Source organism: Electrona antarctica (genome assembly GCF_951216825.1).
Source record: "Electrona antarctica genome assembly, contig: scaffold_120, whole genome shotgun sequence".
In the NCBI taxonomy this organism is placed as follows: Eukaryota; Metazoa; Chordata; class Actinopteri; order Myctophiformes; family Myctophidae; genus Electrona; species Electrona antarctica.
The window spans coordinates 176,796-199,878 of record NW_027638352.1 but is presented as its reverse complement, the minus strand read 5'-3'; the positions used below and the strand labels follow the sequence as shown (position 1 = coordinate 199,878).

Here is a 23,083-nt window from a genome sequence, read left to right as displayed (position 1 = left end):
CATGTAAACACATATGTATGTATGAACATATGTACATGTGTGTTATTATGGGCATATGTATGTATGTATGTATGTATGTATGTATGTATGTATGTATGTATGTATGTATGTATGTATGTATGTATGTATGTATGTATGTATGTATGTATGTATGTATGTATGTATGTATGTATGTATGTATGTATGCATGCATGCATGCATGCATGCATGTATATTTATAAAAGAAAATAAGTGAATGAATATTTATTATTATTAGTAACATCATCATCATTGTTACAATTATTATTATCACTATCATAAGTGGTAGAAGTAGTGCTTTTTCTGTCAATTGATCAAAAAAAAGTTTCTTTCCACATGATTTTTTTATTAGAAATGCAGCAATGTTGAAATCTGATTTCTTTATTCAGTCTTTGTTTCCTTCTATGAGACTGAAATCTCAAAAACGTGGGCATAATAAGCTTCGGCTTCAGCCCTTCCCCTTTCGGTCGATTGTATGTAATAATGTTGGATAAACCATGACCGAGACAAATAAACTATCTATCTATCTATCTATCTATCTATCTATCTATCTATCTATCTATCTATCTATCTATCTATCTATCTATCTATCTATCTATCTATCTATCTATCTTATTAACAGGGTCCAGTGAACCAGTGAAGATGATTGGTCCAGACCCGATGAAGCTGATTGGTCCAGACGCAGACCCGGTGAAGGTGAAGCTGATTGGTCCAGACGCAGACCCGGTGAAGCTGATTGGTCCAGACGCAGACCCGGTGCAGATGATTGGTCCAGACGCAGCCCCGGTGAAGCTGATTCGTCCAGGCGCAGCCCCGGTAAAGCTGATTGGTCCAGGCGCAGCCCCGGTGAAGCTGATTGGTCCAGACAGCAGTGTTTCTGTTAAACAGGAAGCTGAAGATCATCTCGTGGACAACAGTACGTCTATCTATTGATTCATGAAGTTATTTTACAACAGGCCGCTTCGAGGAAGCAATCTGATTGGTTGAAACAGCCTTCTTGGCGGCTAACCCCCACTCTGGGGGGTTTCCCGCCCACAATGGGTTAAATAGATGTGTTTTTAACCCAGAATGTTTTATCCATTTAGAGGAGGAGGAGCTTCTTCCGAGGCCACTAGAGGGCGCCAACAGCTTGACGTTCACGGCGGGAAAACAACGTTAGAATAGTTTGGGATTTTTAATTATAGTTTATATATACTTAATTATAGTTTATATATACTTAATTATAGTTTATATATAGTTAATTATTAAGGCTGTCAAAATTATCGCGTTAACTGCGTTAATTCATTTTGTTAATTACTTGCGTTCAAATATTTAAGGCATGTGCAGTGTTCCCCGTCCCGCACGGCTCAGGAACGTCCAGCGCATAACAAATCTGCCACTGTGTAACCACTGTCATGATTGAACACCACCAGAGGTAACGTCATGATTGAACACCACCAGAGGTAACGTCATGATTGAACACCACCAGAGGTAACGTCATGATTGAACACCACCAGAGGTAACGTCATGATTGAACACCACTAGAGGTAACGTCATGATTGAACACCACCAGAGGTAACGTCATGATTGAACACCACCAGAGGTAACGTCATGATTGAACACCACCAGAGGTAACGTCATGATTGAACACCACTAGAGGTAACGTCATGATTGAACACCACTAGAGGTAACGTCATGATTGAACACCACCAGAGGTAACGTCGCAACTTGTGGACAGTTTGAAAATGCGGGTCCTACGTAGTACGTACAGTCGTACATGAAGCCATTAACGTCGGTCCGTCTGGTTTTATTTTTGCCTAACGTTTAGTGTCGCACATGGAAAGCGACTGAAAACGACCATGGATATAAAGACAGTTCTCCTGTGCTGCTGTGCACAGCAGAGATGATGCACAACTCCATGGATATAAAGACAGTTCTCCTGTGCTGCTGTGCACAGCAGAGATGATGCACAACTCCACGGATATAAAGACCGTTCCCCTGTGCTGCTGTGCACAGCAGAGATGATGCACAACTCCATGGATATAAAGACAGTTCTCCTGTGCTGCTGTGCACAGCAGAGATGATGCACAACTCCATGGATATAAAGACAGTTCTCCTGTGCTGCTGTGCACAGCAGAGATGATGCACAACTCCATGGATATAAAGACAGTTCTCCTGTGCTGCTGTGCACAGCAGAGATGATGCACAACTCCATGGATATAAAGACAGTTCTCCTGTGCTGCTGTGCACAGCAGAGATGATGCACAACTCCATGGATATAAAGACAGTTCTCCTGTGCTGCTGTGCACAGCAGAGATGATGCACAACTCCATGGATATAAAGACAGTTCTCCTGTGCTGCTGTGCACAGCAGAGATGATGCACAACTCCAGGTACGAACTGAAACACTGGCTGAAGCTGATCTCCAGAGTCCCTCAATTAAGGAGAGACAGTCTCGTCTCTCACTAAAGTCCACTTCTCTACAATGACATTCTAGCCTTAAAACCTACATTATTCAATATATTACTTAGCGCAAAATATAGGCTTTTCTAAACCAAGCCCTGTGTCAAAAATGGTGTATGTGCTGCTGTTGTGTTTTGTGAATTAACTATAACTATAGTCTACAGTTTAACCCATTGATTCTCATGTGAATTAACTATATAGTCTACAGTTTAACCCATTGATTCTCATCATGTGAATTAACTATAGTCTACAGTTTAACCCATTGATTCTCAGACATTTTAATTTCAAGGACCCCCACATTAAATTGATAGAAAGTTAAGTAGCCTAGGCCATTTCATTATGATTTTCATCTCTGGACTGGGACCCCAGTCTCCATCCATCCATCAACCGCTTATCCGTAGTCTGGTCGCGGGGGCAATCTATGTAAAGGTGTGTGAATGTGTGTGTGTGAATGGGTGAATGTAATGCACAATCTATGTAAAGGTGTGTGAATGTGTATGTGTGAATGGGTGAATGTAATGCACAATCTATGTAAAGGTGTGTGAATGTGTATGTGTGAATGGGTGAATGTAATGCACAATCTATGTAAAAAGCGCCATGGATAAAGGTGCTATATAAATGCACCATTTGCCATTTAACTCAAAGTGTAGGCTAGGCCTACAAATGCTCACATCACATCATATACTAAATGCATTAGAAAACAAAAAACATTAAAAATGTATATTTCCATTTACAACAATATACAGGAAAACAGTTTGAATGGTGATTAATCATGATTAATTATGTGTGTATATATATATATATATATATATATATATATATATAGTGCAGACGTAACAACGTCAACTAAAGGTAAGAAACAAACTCTCCTTTTACTATAATCACCTGCAGGGAAGAGTGAGGAAGATGAAGATGATGAAGATGAAGACGACGATGATGACGAAGACACAGAGCCTCTGGCGAGCACCTCTACTGAACACATGCAGGTGGGGAGGGGAGGGGCTAGGGGAGGGGCTAGAGGAGGGGCTAGGGGAGGGCACCTCTACTGAACACATGCAGGTGGGTAGGGGAGGGGCTAGAGGAAGGGCTAGGGGAGGGCACCTCTACTGAACACATGCAGGTGGGTAGGGGAGGGGCTAGAGGAGGGGCTAGGGGAGGGCACCTCTACTGAACACATGCAGGTGGGGAGGGGAGGGGCTAGAGGAGGGGCTAGGGGAGGGCACCTCTACTGAACACATGCAGGTGGCTAGGGGAGGGGCTAGAGGAGGGGCTAGGGGAGGGCACCTCTACTGAACACATGCAGGTGGGGAGGGGAGGGGCTAGAGGACGGGCTAGGGGAGGGCACCTCTACTGAACACAAGCAGGTGGGGAGGGGAGGGGCTAGAGGAGGGGCTAGGGGAGGGCACCTCTACTGAACACAAGCAGGTGGGGAGGGGAGGGGCTAGAGGAGGGGCTAGGGGAGGGCACCTCTACTGAACACAAGCAGGTGGGGAGGGGAGGGGCTAGAGGAGGGGCTAGGGGAGGGCACCTCTACTGAACACAAGCAGGTGGGGAGGGGAGGGGCTAGAGGAGGGGCTAGGGGAGGGCACCTCTACTGAACACAAGCAGGTGGGGAGGGGAGGGGCTAGAGGAGGGGCTAGGGGAGGGCACCTCTACTGAACACAAGCAGGTGGGGAGGGGAGGGGCTAGAGGAGGGGCTAGGGGAGGGCACCTCTACTGAACACATGCAGGTGGGGAGGGGAGGGGCTAGAGGAGGGGCTAGGGGAGGGCACCTCTACTGAACATTCAGTGTATTTTCTGTGGTCTGGAGTTTTCTCTCGGGTTTGGAAGCCTTTTGAGGATCGCTAAAGAAGGAAAGGCCAAGCAAAAATAATACTGAAAAAATAGAAATCAGCGATCCGGTTTGATATCAATAATAAAGATTATCTGAGCGGAAGGTAATTACATTCCTTATGGCGGAGCGTTGCGTCACAATGTGGCCCAAATCTGTGGCCCAAATCTTTAGATATAATCATATTCTTTATTTCTTTAGTTTTTTAACCCCCCCCCCCCTACTTGCAGGACGGTGGACCAACAGCGCCACCAGGTAGGGACAAAAACGTGCAGCTGATCTCCTCCGACAGCGAGGAGTGGGAGGAGTCTAGCGGCGGCCGTCCGGTCGCCGTGGAGACGGAGGCGGGGCAGCGCTGGTTCATCTGCCCCGTGTGTGGGCGGAGCTTCAACCGGAACGACAACCTGAAGATACACATGAGGTGAGTGGGCGGAGCTTCAACTGTGGGCGGAGCTTCAACTGTGGGCGGAGCTTCAACCTGGACATACACATGAGGTGAGTGGGCGGAGCTTCAACTGTGGGCGGAGCTTCAACCTGGACATACACATGAGTGAGTGGGCGGAGCTTCAACTGTGGGCGGAGCTTCAACCTGGACATACACATGAGGTGAGTGGGCGGAGCTTCAACTGGGCGGAGCTTCAACCTGGACATACACATGGGGTGAGTGGGCGGAGCTTCAACTGTGGGCGGAGCTTCAACCTGGACATACACATGAGGTGAGTGGGCGGAGCTTCAACTGTGGGCGGAGCTTCAACCTGGACATACACATGAGGTGAGATGTCTTCAAAACCCTGACAGTTTTATGTTTCTGTCAGGGTATTCAGGAGGACTCAAATGCAGAAAATAGCAGGCAACAGGCAGGATGCAGATAACTCAGTCTTTACTTAAATTCTCAAAAGGCAGAACAAAAATCAATACCATAGGTATCACATAAAAGGTAAACAAGGCAAGGCAAAAGGCAAAATCCAAAAACTGGCAGTCAGCTACAAAGTCCAGGATCAGACAGGGAAACAGGAGGTTCAGGCTGGAACAGAAAACAGGAGTTACGACGACAAACTGACAAATGGGTAAGTTGAAGTTCACTTGCTTAAATAGCCTCAAACTAATTAGAGCAACAGCCAGCAGGTGAGTAGAAACAGGCAATAGGCTGAACAGTGATTGCTAGGAATGCAGGGGGGGGCGTGAACACAGAGGCCAGGTCTAGGGAGGATTCCTGACAGTTTCTATATCAGTGGTTCTCACAGGGTTAAACCTCATGGTTCTATATCAGTGGTTCTCACAGGGTTAAACCCTATGTTTCTATATCAGTGGTTCTCACAGGGTTAAACCCTATGTTTCTATATCAGTGGTTCTCACAGGGTTAAACCCTATGTTTCTATATCAGTGGTTCTCACAGGGTTAAACCCTATGTTTCTATATCAGTGGTTCTCACAGGGTTAAACCCTAGGTTTCTATATCAGTGGTTCTCACAGGGTTAAACCCTAGGTTTCTATATCAGTGGTTCTCACAGGGTTAAACCCTATGTTTCTATATCAGTGGTTCTCACAGGGTTAAACCCTATGTTTCTATATCAGTGGTTCTCACAGGGTTAAACCTCATGTTTCTATGTCAGTGGTTTTCACAGGGTTAAACCTCATGTTTCTATGTCAGTGGTTCTCACAGGGTTAAACCCTATGTTTCTATGTCAGTGGTTCTCACAGGGTTAAACCCTATGTTTCTATGTCAGTGGTTCTCACAGGGTTAAACCCTCATGTTTCTGTATCAGTGGTTCTCACAGGGTTAAACCCTCATGTTTCTATATCAGTGGTTCTCAAACTATTTCATGTCAAGGACCCCCAAAATGATGTGTAATTCGCCGCCGACCCCCATCTGAAAATATGTTGTTCCAGGAACCCCTCCTCCCAGAAGCAAAGATTTAAATTCAAAACGTTCGCGTAAGTCGGGACTTGATCACCCCGGCTGGGTCACCTGAGTGAGGGGTATGATGTTGGGAGACCCGAAACCCTGGGGACACATCACTGAGGTCCCAGGTGACCTTGGGATACATCACTGAGGTCCCAGGTGACCTTGGGACACATCACTGAGGTCCCAGGTGACCTTGGGATACATCACTGAGGTCCCAGGTGACCTTGAGACACATCACTGAGGTCCCTGATGACCTTGGGACACATCACTGAGGTCCCAGGTGACCTTGAGACACATCACTGAGGTCCCTGATGACCTTGGGACACATCACTGAGGTCCCAGGTGACCTTGGGATACATCACTGAGGTCCCTGATGACCTTGGGATACATCACTGAGGTCCCTGATGACCTTGGGATACATCACTGAGGTCCCAGGTGACCTTGGGACACATCACTGAGGTCCCAGGTGACCTTGAGACACATCACTGAGGTCCCTGATGACCTTGGGACACATCACTGAGGTCCCAGGTGACCTTGAGACACATCACTGAGGTCCCTGATGACCTTGGGACACATCACTGAGGTCCCAGGTGACCTTGGGACACATCACTGAGGTCCCAGGTGACCTTGGGATACATCACTGAGGTCCCAGGTGACCTTGGGACACATCACTGAGGTCCCAGGTGACCTTGGGATACATCACTGAGGTCCCAGGTGACCTTGGGATACATCACTGAGGTCCCAGGTGACCTTGGGATACATCACTGAGGTCCCAGGTGACCTTGGGACACATCACTGAGGTCCCAGGTGACCTTGGGACACATCACTGAGGTCCCAGGTGACCTTGGGACACATCACTGAGGTCCCTGATGACCTTGAGACACATCACTGAGGTCCCAGGTGACCTTGGGACACATCACTGAGGTCCCAGGTGACCTTGGGATACATCACTGAGGTCCCAGGTGACCTTGGGACACATCACTGAGGTCCCAGGTGACCTTGGGATACATCACTGAGGTCCCAGGTGACCTTGGGACACATCACTGAGGTCCCAGGTGACCTTGGGATACATCACTGAGGTCCCTGATGACCTTGGGATACATCACTGAGGTCCCAGGTGACCTTGGGACACATCACTGAGGTCCCAGGTGACCTTGGGATACATCACTGAGGTCCCTGATGACCTTGGGATACATCACTGAGGTCCCAGGTGACCTTGGGATACATCACTGAGGTCCCTGATGACCTTGGGATACATCACTGAGGTCCCAGGTGACCTTGGGATACATCACTGAGGTCCCAGGTGACCTTGGGATACATCACTGAGGTCCCAGGTGACCTTGGGACACATCACTGAGGTCCCTGATGACCTTGGGATACATCACTGAGGTCCCAGGTGACCTTGGGATACATCACTGAGGTCCCAGGTGACCTTGGGATACATCACTGAGGTCCCTGATGACCTTGGGACACATCACTGAGGTCCCAGGTGACCTTGGGACACATCACTGAGGTCCCAGGTGACCTTGGGATACATCACTGAGGTCCCAGGTGACCTTGGGATACATCACTGAGGTCCCAGGTGACCTTGGGATACATCACTGAGGTCCCTGATGACCTTGGGACACATCACTGAGGTCCCAGGTGACCTTGGGACACATCACTGAGGTCCCAGGTGACCTTGGGACACATCACTGAGGTCCCAGGTGACCTTGGGACACATCACTGAGGTCCCTGATGACCTTGAGACACATCACTGAGGTCCCTGATGACCTTGAGACACATCACTGAGGTCCCTGATGACCTTGGGATACATCACTGAGGTCCCTGATGACCTTGAGACACATCACTGAGGTCCCTGATGACCTTGGGAAACATCACTGAGGTCCCTGATGACCTTGGGATACATCACTGAGGTCCCTGATGACCTTGGGATACATCACTGAGGTCCCAGGTGACCTTGGGATACATCACTGAGGTCCCTGATGACCTTGGGATACATCACTGAGGTCCCTGATGACCTTGGGATACATCACTGAGGTCCCAGGTGACCTTGGGATACATCACTGAGGTCCCAGGTGACCTTGGGAAACATCACTGAGGTCCCTGATGACCTTGGGACACATCACTGAGGTCCCTGATGACCTTGGGAAACATCACTGAGGTCCCTGATGACCTTGGGATACATCACTGAGGTCCCTGATGACCTTGGGACACATCACTGAGGTCCCTGATGACCTTGGGACACATCACTGAGGTCCCAGGTGACCTTGGGACACATCACTGAGGTCCCTGATGACCTTGGGATACATCACTGAGGTCCCTGATGACCTTGGGACACATCACTGAGGTCCCTGATGACCTTGGGATACATCACTGAGGTCCCAGGTGACCTTGGGACACATCACTGAGGTCCCTGATGACCTTGGGATACATCACTGAGGTCCCTGATGACCTTGGGATACATCACTGAGGTCCCAGGTGACCTTGGGACACATCACTGAGGTCCCTGATGACCTTGGGATACATCACTGAGGTCCCTGATGACCTTGGGACACATCACTGAGGTCCCTGATGACCTTGGGACACATCACTGAGGTCCCAGGTGACCTTGGGATACATCACTGAGGTCCCAGGTGCATCAATGCCATGTGTTTTAGTTATAAACCGAGCCACGATGACTCAATCTATTGACTCTTCAAACTCCATTTTAGTCTGAAAACTACATCATGGCCCGTAGCCCCTCCCCTAGCCCGTAGCCCCTCCCCTAGCCTCAACGACCTTACAGGCGTACGCAAAGACTAAACTTATCTAACTTAGATATCATTTTATGTAGACATAACACTCTATCAATCTAGTGTAGCCTCATAGTTTAATTATATAGATATTCTACTGTTAGAGAGATGTTAGGTTCTTATGATCCTAGATGACTATTTCTATGTATGTGATGTATCACCATGTGTTGTTCTATTGTTCTATGTCTATGTATGTGATGTATCACCATGTGTTGTTCTATTGTTCTATCTCTATGTATGTGATGTATCACCATGTGTTGTTCTATTTCTATGTATGTGATGTATCACCATGTGTTGTTCTATTGTTCTATTTATATGTATGTGATGTATCACCATGTGTTGTTCTATTGTTCTATGTCTATGTATGTGATGTATCACCATGTGTTGTTCTATTGTTCTATTTCTATGTATGTGATGTATCACCATGTGTTGTTCTATTGTTCTATTTCTATGTATGTGATGTATCACCATGTGTTGGTCTATTGTTCTATGTATGTGATGTATCACCATGTGTTGTTCTATTGTTCTATTTCTATGTATGTGATGTATCACCATGTATTGTTCTATTTCTATGTATGTGATGTATCACCATGTGTTATTGTTCTATGTATATGTATGTGATGTATCACCGTGTGTTCTATTGTTCTATTTATATGTATGTGATGTATCACCATGTGGTGTTCTATTGTTCTATTTCTATGTATGTGATGTATCACCATGTGTTGTTCTATTGTTCTATTTCTATGTATGTGATGTATCACCATGTGTTGTTCTAGTGTTCTATTTCTATGTATGTGATGTATCACCATGTGTTGTTCTATTGTTCTATTTCTATGTATGTGATGTATCACCATGTGTTGTTCTATTGTTCTATCTCTATGTATGTGATGTATCACCATGTGTTGTTCTATTGTTCTATCTCTATGTATGTGATGTATCACCATGTGTTGTTCTATTGTTCTATTTCTATGTATGTGATGTATCACCATGTGTTGTTCTATTGTTCTATTTCTATGTATGTGATGTATCACCATGTGTTCTATTGTTCTATTTCTATGTATGTGATGTATCACCATGTGTTGTTCTATTGTTCTATTTCTATGTATGTGATGTATCACCATGTGTTGTTCTATTGTTCTATTTCTATGTATGTGGTGTATCATAGAGAACAGCGGATGAGCTTTTTTGTCACCCGAATCCGCATGTGCATAATAATAATCCGCCCGTTATCCGACCGCAATTTATTAATTAATCCAATTTATTAATCCGCACCACCCGCAATCCGCTGCGCAGGGAAGCGCCCAGTGTATACAGTATAGCCAATCTACAAGATCACAACGCGACGCTGCGACGCGTTGTGAGCTTGTAGATCGGCTATTTATACTACTTGTACAAACAATGTCACTCACCACTCTCTCGACAGTTCACCAATGTTACGTAGTGGTTGTATATATCCATTTCCATGGTAACACGCCGTCCACGTTTTCGCGACGTATTTTCATACAGCATATCCAGCGGTCATCGGCGGCAGGGTAAAGAACTTAATCACTCCCAGTCCCACGCCGAACGTATATTCCTCCCTTCTGTTTTACTTAGTTTTAAGTTTCTCTCAGACTCACTAGCTGCCTGTTAGCAACTTTAGCGTAGCTGCCTGTAGGAGACCACTGTGTTGTTGTTGTTGTTGTGCAACAGGACCCAACTTCATAGGCGGCTAATTTGTGCCAGATCATGGAAAATGATTAAATTAAAATACTACTACCAACGCACGCACGCCGAGATTGTGTGCGTTTTAAAAGCTATAATAAGCATATTTATATACTTTATTATGCCATTACTTTATTTCCCGCATTATTTCACCCGCGGTTTATCCTATATTAATTTATAATAATATGAATTGACCCTAATCCACCCTAAACTGCGGTTCACCCGCGGCAACCGCGGCTAAATCCGCCACCCGCTGGTCTCTAGTGTATCACCATGTGGTGTTCTATTGTTCTATTTCTATGTATGTGATGTATCACCATGTGTTGTTCTATTGTTCTATTTATATGTATGTGATGTATCACCATGTGTTCTATTGTTCTTTTTATATGTATGTGATGTATCACCATGTGTTGTTCTATTGTTCTATTTCTATGTATGTGATGTATCACCATGTGTTGTTCTATTGTTATATCTCTATGTATGTGATGTATCACCATGTGTTGTTCTATTGTTCTATCTCTATGTATGTGATGTATCACCATGTGTTGTTCTATTGTTCTATTTCTATGTATGTGATGTATCACCATGTGTTGTTCTATTGTCCTACTTCTATGTATGTGATGTATCACCATGTGTTGTTCTATTTCTATGTATGTGATGTATCACCATGTGTTGTTCTATTCTATTTCTATGTATGTGATGTATCACCATGTGTTGTTCTATTGTTCTATTTCTATGTATGTGATGTATCACCATGTGTTGTTCTATTGTTCTATTTCTATGTATGTGATGTATCACCATGTGTTGTTCTATTGTTCTATTTCTATGTATGTGATGTATCACCATGTGTTGTTCTATTGTTCTATATCTATGTATGTGATGTATCACCATGTGTTGTTCTATTGTTCTATTTCTATGTATGTGATGTATCACCATGTGTTGTTCTATTGTTCTATTTCTATGTATGTGATGTATCACCATGTGTTGTTCTATTGTTCTATCTCTATGTATGTGATGTATCACCATGTGTTGTTCTATTTCTATGTATGTGATGTATCACCATGTGTTGTTATATTGTTCTATTTCTATGTATGTGATGTATCACCATGTGTTGTTCTATTGTTCTATCTCTATGTATGTGATGTATCACCATGTGTTGTTCTATTTATATGTATGTGATGTATCACCATGTGTTGTTCTATTGTTATATCTCTATGTATGTGATGTATCACCACGTGTTGTTCTATTTCTATGTATGTGATGTATCACCATGTGTTGTTCTATTGTTCTATTTCTATGTATGTGATGTATCACCATGTGTTGTTCTATTGTTCTATCTCTATGTATGTGATGTATCACCATGTGTTGTTCTATTTATATGTATGTGATGTATCACCATGTGTTGTTCTATTGTTCTATCTCTATGTATGTGATGTATCACCATGTGTTGTTCTATTTATATGTATGTGATGTATCACCATGTGTTGTTCTGCTTACTGTAAATCTCTCTGGGTTAACCCATTTTGGCCTGACATCTTCTAAATCATGACAGTTTTCTGAAATACCGATGTTTCTATTAGAGCTGGGACTCGATTACAAATTTTAATCTAATTAATCAGAGGCTTTGTAGTTAATTAATCTCGATTAATCGCATTTTAATCGCATATCATTATTTGACCCGAGAACAGTGAGAAAGCTATTTTTTCAAATGGATTTTGGTATACTAGTGAATCAATGAATAGTGAATACATAAGTTTAAGCAATAAAACATTGTTTTTGTAGTAATAATAGGGGTAATAAATTATAATATCTCAAATTTAATAATTTATATAAAGCTTTTCTGAGTACACAAAAATGCTTTACAAGGGGGACATGATAAATCAAAAACAACTTTATTAGAGGAAAAACACTAAGGAATTAAATAGATGAAATAGCTGGGGAAAGTAATATTGAAGGTTTGGATGGTGGGGGCATGTCTCTGAGTGTTTGGGGAATGCATTCCACAGGGTTGGGGGGGGGGGGGGGGGGGGCTTGGTGCAGCAAAGTGACATGACCATAACAAAGCACCTGTTTCTTCCGTGGACATACAGTAACAGCCATTAACAGATTTTACATTTTATTTGGCCATAACCGTTTAGTTAGAAACCATGTCATCTGGTCGGGTCCTTGAATTGCTACTGGTAGTTGGAATAACGTTAGCTCTGATCCATAGTGTTAGAAGGAGGAAAGTAGGCTTTCACATATTTTTTTGTGCTAAAAACGAGGGGCTGCACAGCCTGCACTTCCGTGGGTGTGAGGGGAAAGGATCAAATTAAGTACCATAGAACTCCTCCTGAGTCCTAACTACGCTAAGGACCAGAGCTACTGTTGTTGACGTTAGCTTCCAGGCTAGGCTCGGTGCAACATGTTTCGCATCGAGCCGATACTGGAGGCTTGACGAGGTGCGGTCTTCGGTGATATGCGAATTCTTTATTGAATAATTGCACACAACTGTGCTGTAATCCACGCTATCATCGGATAGCCTTTTAAATCCTATTTCCAATCCACGGGGACAAGCAAAGTGATCTCAGCGGCTTCCCCCGGTCTGGTGAACTGTCTGGTGGTGTTATTGTTCCCCCAATGCTGCTGGGGCATACCATTCTAAAGGGGGGTGGTTTCCACTCCCTGTAACAACGGACACTTCACTCGGTGAACTGGGTGGTGCGCCGGTCCATCTGAAAACTGTCCAGTGACAACGTTCCGCGGTGAAAAAAATAGTGCGATTAAAATGCGTTAATTTTTTTAACGCGTTAATTTTTCTGTAGTAGCGTTAAAGTCCCGGCCCTAGTTTCTATATCAGTGGTGCTCAATATTCCATGTGAAGGACCCCAGAAATATGTAATTGACCACCGACCCCCATCTGAAAATATGTTGCTCCAGGGACCTCCCAGAAGCAAAGATTTGAGTTAAAAACATTCGCTCTGAAAGAATATATATTCAAAGATTTGTGCCACATTTTCACGATTTAAAAAAAAATAGCAGACCTACAAGCTCGTAGCGCGCCACTCGGTGGCGCGCTACGAGCTGAGATGATGTTGTTAAATTGTAACAATGTGTCAATGGGTTTAGGATCCACACCGGAGACCGGCCGTTCTCCTGCCCTGTCTGCGCAAAGAGCTTCACGCTCAACGAGAACATGAAGACTCACATGCGCATCCACACCAAGGAGAAACCCTTCCGCTGCACGCTCTGCGACAAGAGCTTCGTCCAGAAGGTGAGGAGAAACCCTTCCGTTGCACGCTCTGCGACAAGAGCTTCGTCCAGAAGGTGAAGCCAGTGTTGATTCCTTCGACTAAAACTATGACGAGAAAAATGTTTCTCGACGAGACGAAAACTACATGGAAACTAAATTAGAACTAAGCTATGATGACTAAAACTATGACGATAAAATGTTCGTCGACCTCCTTTTTTCACTGACGAAAACTACATGGAAACTAAATTAGAACTAAGCAATTGGTGGACAATTTGGTCGACAAATACAAACTAGACTAAAATGTTAGGAAGGGACTAGTGGACAAGAGATCCAGTGTAAGTCCTTTTACACTTGGTTGCATGCTGAAAATAGCCGATTTAGATCGGCTATTTTCAGCAAGTGTAAAATCAGCCATTACAACGGCCTCAAGTCGCGCCAACATACATTTTAGTCGACTAAATCAACCGTAGATTTAGTCGACTAAAATCTTATAAAAGTAAAACACTAAAACATCCCGGGTGACTAAAATGTGAAAAAAAACTAAATGAAGAAACTATTCAAGAGACTTTGGGCTCCGTTTCTGTCACTTATCTTACTACTAAACCCCTTATCCCTAAACCCCTTATCTTACTACTAAACCCCTTATCCCTAAACCCCTTATCTTACTACTAAACCCCTTATCCCTAAACCCCTTATCTTACTACTAAACCCCTTATCCCTAAACCCCTTATCTTACTACTAAACCCCTTATCCCTAAACCCCTTATCCCTAAACCCCTTATCTTACTACTAAACCCCTTATCTTACTACTAAACCCCTTATCTTACTACTAAACCCCTTATCCCTAAACCCCTTATCTTACTACTAAACCCCTTATCTTACTACTAAACCCCTTATCTTACTACTAAACCCCTTATCCCTAAACCCCTTATCTTACTACTAAACCCCTTATCTTACTACTAAACCCCTTATCTTACTACTAAACCCCTTATCTTACTACTAAACCCCTTATCTTACTACTAAACCCCTTATCTTACTACTAAACCCCTTATCCCTAAACCCCTTATCTTACTACTAAACCCCTTATCTTACTACTAAACCCCTTATCCCTAAACCCCTTATCCCTAAACCCCTTATCTTACTACTAAACCCCTTATCTTACTACTAAACCCCTTATCCCTAAACCCCTTATCCCTAAACCCCTTATCTTACTACTAAACCCCTTATCTTACTACTAAACCCCTTATCTTACTACTAAACCCCTTATCTTACTACTAAACCCCTTATCTTACTACTAAACCCCTTATCTTACTACTAAACCCCTTATCCCTAAACCCCTTATCCCTAAACCCCTTATCCCTAAACCCCTTATCCCTAAACCCCTTATCTTACTACTAAACCCCTTATCCCTAAACCCCTTATCCCTAAACCCCTTATCCCTAAACCCCTTATCCCTAAACCCCTTATCCCTAAACCCCTTATCTTACTACTAAACCCCTTATCCCTAAACCCCTTATCTTACTACTAAACCCCTTATCTTACTACTAAACCCCTTATCCCTAAACCCCTTATCCCTAAACCCCTTATCCCTAAACCCTTATCCCTAAACCCCTTATCTTACTACTAAACCCCTTATCTTACTACTAAACCCCTTATCCCTAAACCCCTTATCCCTAAACCCCTTATCCCTAAACCCCTTATCTTACTACTAAACCCCTTATCCCTAAACCCCTTATCCCTAAACCCCTTATCCCTAAACCCCTTATCTTACTACTAAACCCCTTATCCCTAAACCCCTTATCCCTAAACCCCTTATCTTACTACTAAACCCCTTATCTTACTACTAAACCCCTTATCCCTAAACCCCTTATCCCTAAACCCCTTATCCCTAAACCCCTTATCTTACTACTAAACCCCTTATCTTACTACTAAACCCCTTATCCCTAAACCCCTTATCCCTAAACCCCTTATCCCTAAACCCCTTATCTTACTACTAAACCCCTTATCCCTAAACCCCTTATCCCTAAACCCCTTATCCCTAAACCCCTTATCCCTAAACCCCTTATCCCTAAACCCTTATCCCTAAACCCCTTATCTTACTACTAAACCCCTTATCTTACTACTAAACCCCTTATCTTACTACTAAACCCCTTATCCCTAAACCCCTTATCTTACTACTAAACCCCTTATCCCTAAACCCCTTATCCCTAAACCCCTTATCTTACTACTAAACCCCTTATCCCTAAACCCCTTATCCCTAAACCCCTTATCTTACTACTAAACCCCTTATCCCTAAACCCCTTATCCCTAAACTACTAAACCCCTTATCCTTAACTACTAAACCCCTTATCCCTAAACCCCTTATCTTACTACTAAACCCCTTATCCCTAAACCCCTTATCTTACTACTAAACCCCTTATCCCTAAACCCCTTATCCTTAAACTACTAAACCCCTTATCCCTAAACTACTAAACCCCTTATTCCTAAACCCCTTATCCCTAAACTACTAAACCCCTTATCCCTAAACTACTAAACCCCTTATCTTACTACTAAACCCCTTATCCCTAAACCCCTTATCCCTAAACTACTAAACCCCTTATCCTTAACTACTAAACCCCTTATCCCTAAACCCCTTATCTTACTACTAAACCCCTTATTCCTAAACCCCTTATCCTTAAACTACTAAACCCCTTATCCCTAAACCCCTTATCCCTAAACCCCTTATCCCTAAACTACTAAACCCCTTATTCCTAAACCCCTTATCCCTAAACTACTAAACCCCTTATCCCTAAACTACTAAACCCCTTATCTTACTACTAAACCCCTTATCCCTAAACCCCTTATCCCTAAACTACTAAACCCCTTATCCTTAACTACTAAACCCCTTATCCCTAAACCCCTTATCTTACTACTAAACCCCTTATTCCTAAACCCCTTATCCTTAAACTACTAAACCCCTTATCCCTAAACCCCTTATCCCTAAACCCCTTATCCCTAAACTACTAAACCCCTTATTCCTAAACCCCTTATCCCTAAACTACTAAACCCCTTATCCCTAAACTACTAAACCCCTTATCTTACTACTAAACCCCTTATCCCTAAACCCCTTATCCCTAAACTACTAAACCCCTTATCCTTAACTACTAAACCCCTTATCCCTAAACCCCTTATCCTTAACTACTTATCCCTAAACCCCTTATCCCTAAACTACTAAACCCCTTATCTTACTACTAAACCCCTTATCCTTAAACTACTAAACCCCTTATCCCTAAACCCCTTATCCCTAAACTACTAAACCCCTTATCTTACTACTAAACCCCTTATCCTTAAACTACTAAACCCCTTATCCCTAAACCCCTTATCCCTAAACTTCTTTGCCTTTTTTTACTATTTTGAAAAACATGTTTGAATAGTTCAACTAGCCAATCTACATGACACGTTGTGAGCTTGTAGACTGGCCATTTGAACTACTAATGTTTGCAAAATAGTAAAAAGAAAAAAAAAGAAAAGAAGTTTACGTATAAGGGCTTTAGTGGTGACGAAAATGGAGCCCCAAGACTTGAAAAACATAAAAATAACTCAAATCTAAAAATATGTTTTGCTGTCGTCAACCCCCCCCCCCCCCCCCCCCCCCCCCCCCCAGGTGAAGCTGAAGCTCCACATGACCGCCCACACGGGGGAGAAACCCTTCTACTGTGCCGTGTGCGGCAAGAGCTTCAACCGCACGGAGAACCTGAAGACCCACATGCTGACGCACACCGGGGAGAAGCCTCTACGCCTGTACGCTGTGCGACCAGCGCTTCAGCAGAACAGCACGCTGAAGAGGCACACGCGGGTGCACACCGGGGAGAAGCCCTTCTCATGTACGCTGTGCGAACAGAGCTTCACGGTCAACCATCACCTGAAGAGACACATGCTGAGTCACGGAGGAGGAGGAGGAGGAGGAGGGGGAGGAGGAGGGGGAGGAGGAGGAGGGGGAGGAGGAGGAGGAGGTGGAGAAGGAGGAGCCGCCGCCGCGGAAAAGCCTTAAACCCCATTTAGGACCCGAGGGCCGAAAGAAAAACAAAAGGTCTAAATCCTGACAGTTTCTATGTCAGTATCTGGACCCCCAGAATGACCTGTATCTGGACCCCCAGAATGACCTGTCCCCCAGAATGACCTGTATCTGGACCCCCAGAATGACCTGTATCTGGACCCCCAGAATGACCTGTCCCCCAGAATGACCTGTATCTGGACCCCCAGAATGACCTGTATCTGGACCCCCAGAATGACCTGTATCTGGACCCCCAGAATGACCTGTATCTGGACCCCCAGAATGACCTGTATCTGGACCCCCAGAATGACGGCCCCACCCCTCTCCTCTCGGCCCCACCCCTCTCCCACTGTTTATATTGTGTTTAGTTTCCAAGATGGCCGCATCACCAGGAGGGGGTGGGGCGGAGGTGATCGGGCGGGGTCGACATATGCCCTTACTGGGATGCGTTCAAGACACTTGTGTCTGACACCTGACTTGTGTCTGAACTAGGCATGCCGCGGTTTACCGAAATTCGGTAATACCGCGACAGGAACAGCCACGGTGTTGATACCGTGAGATTTCCGAGCTTACGGTATTTTAATACAGCGTTGGTGGGCGGCGCATGCTGCGCGCATGCAGTGCAACTCCACTCCCAGACTAAGGCAAAACATTTATTTTCACCACACAGCTACAGTAGATTGAAAAGTTGCTTCCTACCTTTGAGTTAGTGTTGCTGAAAGACACCCAGATCCAATTGTATATTCCATATTTCCACAGTACTAAACTAAAAGTGTGAACTGTCAAGTGTCAACACAGAGGCACGCAGTTGTGAGCATGCGCAGATTGCACTACAGCGTGCAGGGTACAAAACGGCCATTAGGGGGAGCCATAGTACAGTGAAATACAGTGGGGAATAGCTATTGATTCATTGATTGAATACTTTATTGGCAGAAATGTAATCAGTATAGGGTACAGTCAAACACATGTCCAAAGGGATCACTGAAAAAAGTCCTTGCAGTCTTGTTTCCATTCGGTCCTGGGTAATCAATTCATAATCATGACAAGTCACATGACAAATAACAAAATTCAAATTATCATAAAAGGTAAAAATAAAAAAATAAGATATGTAGGCCTACAGGTTGGGGAACAAAGAAGGGCTTATAAGGAGGTGGGGGTAGTCACTAGACATAGGTGGGGGGGGGGGGGCAATCTTTTTTTTCTTCTTTTTTTTTAATATAAATACCGTGGAATACCGAGGTATAGGTTTTCAATACCGGCACCGTACCGTACTGTAAAATCTCATACCGTGGCATGCCTAGTCTGAACACAGCTTTGATGGATGTGTTCTGCCCCCCCCCCCCTCAAACAAAATGTTTGGTCAAACCATATGGGCTTCCATTGGAAATACATTTGAGCGGCCATTAAACACAGACAAGACAGGTGTCTTGAATGTGTGAACGCAGCCCAGTAAGGGCATAGGGTCGACCCCACCCGCTCACCTCCGCCCCACCCCCTCCTGGTGCTGTGGCCATCTTGGAAACTAAACACAATATAAACAATTGGAGAGGGGTGGGGCAGAGAAATGCCCTTATTTCCCGTTGGATTTTCCTATTCCTTTTGGTTGAACTTTCTTGAGCTTTTCAAACCGAAACTAAAATATTACAAAACAACTTCAGGGTGCTCGGTGGAACAGGGGCCAACGCACTGTAACAAACTGACAGGGTGCTCGGTGGAACAGGGGCCAACGCACTGTAACAAACTGACAGGGTGCTCGGTGGAACAGGGGCCAACGCACTGTAACAAACTGACAGCCTTAGGGTGCTCGGTGGAACAGGGGCCAACGCACTGTAACAAACTGACAGGGTGCTCGGTGGAACAGGGGCCAACGCACTGTAACAAACTGACAGGGTGCTCGGTGGAACAGGGGCCAACGCACTGTAACAAACTGACAGGGTGCTCGGTGGAACAGGGGCCAACGCACTGTAACAAACTGACAGCCTTAGGGTGCTCGGTGGAACAGGGGCCAACGCACTGTAACAAACTGACAGCCTTAGGGTGCTCGGTGGAACAGGGGCCAACGCACTGTAACAAACTGACAGGGTGCTCGGTGGAACAGGGGCCAACGCACTGTAACAAACTGACAGCCTTAGGGTGCTCGGTGGAACAGGGGCCAACGCACTGTAACAAACTGACAGGGTGCTCGGTGGAACAGGGGCCAACGCACTGTAACAAACTGACAGGGTGCTCGGTGGAACAGGGGCCAACGCACTGTAACAAACTGACAGCCTTAGGGTGCTCGGTGGAACAGGGGCCAACGCACTGTAACAAACTGACAGGGTGCTCGGTGGAACAGGGGCCAACGCACTGTAACAAACTGACAGGGTGCTCGGTGGAACAGGGGCCAACGCACTGTAACAAACTGACAGGGTGCTCGGTGGAACAGGGGCCAACGCACTGTAACAAACTGACAGCCTTAGGGTGCTCGGTGGAACAGGGGCCAACGCACTGTAACAAACTGACAGCCTTAGGGTGCTCGGTGGAACAGGGGCCAACGCACTGTAACAAACTGACAGGGTGCTCGGTGGAACAGGGGCCAACGCACTGTAACAAACTGACAGCCTTAGGGTGCTCGGTGGAACAGGGGCCAACGCACTGTAACAAACTGACAGGGTGCTCGGTGGAACAGGGGCCAACGCACTGTAACAAACTGACAGGGTGCTCGGTGGAACAGGGGCCAACGCACTGTAACAAACTGACAGCCTTAGGGTGCTCGGTGGAACAGGGGCCAACGCACTGTAACAAACTGACAGGGTGCTCGGTGGAACAGGGGCCAACGCACTGTAACAAACTGACAGGGTGCTCGGTGGAACAGGGGCCAACGCACTGTAACCCCCCTTCGAGTCAGTTAAACTAGCAGAACTTAACCATCACATATGATGCAGGGAACATTTTTATTTAATTGCAAATGCCTTTAATTATAGTTACGTTAACTTTATAAACTATAAATACAAACACATTGGACATAAAAAATAAATTTTAATAATTAATTAAGCTACTAATTTAGACTGAAGTAAAGTAAAGCAGTATTCTGACATTAACCTGAGGGCCGCATTGAGTGAATGTGGGGGCCGCATGTGGGCCCCGGGCCGCCAGTTGACATTAACCTGAGGGCCGCATTGAGTGAATGTGGGGGCCGCATGTGGGCCCCGGGCCGCCAGTTGCCCAGTTATGTGCTAGCAGGTTGACTCGAGGAGAGCAGGCGGGGAATTCACTAAGCTCTCCACTTCTCACTTAAACACACATGAGTGAATGAATGACTAGCACTCGGTGCCGCGCTATGAGCTTGTAGATCTGCTATTTTTTCAACAGCTAAAGTATGACGTAATGCTTTAAAACACCAAAAGGGGTTCCCGCCCAGAACGGGTTGATGTTCTCTTATTAAACTGACGTATTAAAACTGAACCTGTAATTATTATTATTATTATTATTATTATATTATTACTGAACAACTTGTCATGATCACTGCCTGCCTTCACCTCAGAATGGACTTGGACTGCTCCTGCTCGTCTGTCAAGGACCCCCAAAATGACACTAATTAGCCCCACGGACCCCCATTAGAAAACATATGCCAGGGACCCCCATTAGAAGAGATATGCCAGGGACCCCCATTAGAAGAGATATGCCAGGGACCCCCATTAGAAGAGATATGCCAGGGACCCCCATTAGAAGATATATGCCAGGGACCCCCATTAGAAGAGATATGCCAGGGACCCTCATTAGAAAACATATGCCAGGGACCCCCATTAGAAGAGATATGCCAGGGACCCCCATTAGAAGAGATATGCCAGGGACCCCCATTAGAAGAGATATGCCAGGGACCCCCATTAGAAGAGATATGCCAGGGACCCCCATTAGAAAACATGCCAGGGACCCCCATTAGAAGAGATATGCCAGGGACCCCCATTAGAAGATATATGCCAGGGACCCCCATTAGAAGATATATGCCAGGGACCCTCATTAGAAGAGATATGCCAGGGACCCTCATTAGAAGAGATATGCCAGGGACCCTCATTAGAAGAGATATGCCAGGGACCCCCATTAGAAGAGATATGCCAGGGACCCCCATTAGAAGAGATATGCCAGGGACCCCCATTAGAAGAGATATGCCAGGGACCCCCATTAGAAGAGATATGCCAGGGACCCCCATTAGAAGAGATATGCCAGGGACCCCCATTAGAAGATATATGCCAGGGACCCCCATTAGAAGATATATGCCAGGGACCCTCATTAGAAGAGATATGCCAGGGACCCTCATTAGAAGAGATATGCCAGGGACCCCCATTAGAAGAGATATGCCAGGGACCCCCATTAGAAGATATATGCCAGGGACCCCCATTAGAAGAGATATGCCAGGGACCCTCATTAGAAGAGATATGCCAGGGACCCCCATTAGAAGAGATATGCCAGGGACCCCCATTAGAAGATATATGCCAGGGACCCCCATTAGAAGAGATATGCCAGGGGCCCCCATTAGAAAACATGCCAGGGACCCCCATTAGAAGAGATATGCCAGGGACCCCCATTAGAAGATATATGCCAGGGACCCCCATTAGAAAACATGCCAGGGACCCCCATTAGAAGAGATATGCCAGGGACCCCCATTAGAAGATATATGCCAGGGACCCTCATTAGAAGAGATATGCCAGGGACCCTCATTAGAAGAGATATGCCAGGGACCCCCATTAGAAGAGATATGCCAGGGACCCCCATTAGAAGAGATATGCCAGGGACCCCCATTAGAAGAGATATGCCAGGGACCCTGGAGCTGCCTCAAGGACCCTTGGGGGTCCCCGGACCACCTGGAACTCCCTCAAGGACCCCTGGGGGTCCCCGGACCACCCGGAGCTCCCTCAAGGACCCCTGGGGGTCCCCGGACCCCACTTTGGGACACATGACACATTTTTAGAAACATGCCTTTGTCTCTCATTAGATGCTGCAGAAAAGTGTCTAAAGTTGCGACGGAATGCCTTTGTAGATCTGCTATCTGATGCAATGCCTTTGTAGATCTGCTATCTGATGCAATGCCTTTATAGATCTGCTATCTGATGCAATGCCTTTATAGATCTGCTATCTGATGCAATGC

At 45.3% G+C, this 23,083-nt stretch overlaps 1 protein-coding gene across 1 annotated transcript in view; it reads left to right on the top strand.

Moving 5' to 3' along the window:
- The window catches only part of LOC306918156 (uncharacterized protein), a gene marked incomplete at both ends in the record, with an annotated part of 28,525 nt that extends 10,570 nt beyond the window's left edge, over positions 1-17,955 (top strand). The window contains 5 exons of the mRNA XM_079531037.1: positions 641-934; positions 3,351-3,445; positions 4,521-4,711; positions 13,803-13,947; positions 17,569-17,955. Of these exons, the coding sequence (XP_079387163.1) occupies positions 641-934; positions 3,351-3,445; positions 4,521-4,711; positions 13,803-13,947; positions 17,569-17,955 (1,112 nt within the window). The remainder of the gene's footprint in view (positions 1-640; positions 935-3,350; positions 3,446-4,520; positions 4,712-13,802; positions 13,948-17,568) is intronic.
- Positions 17,956-23,083: the final 5,128 nt, after the last annotated feature.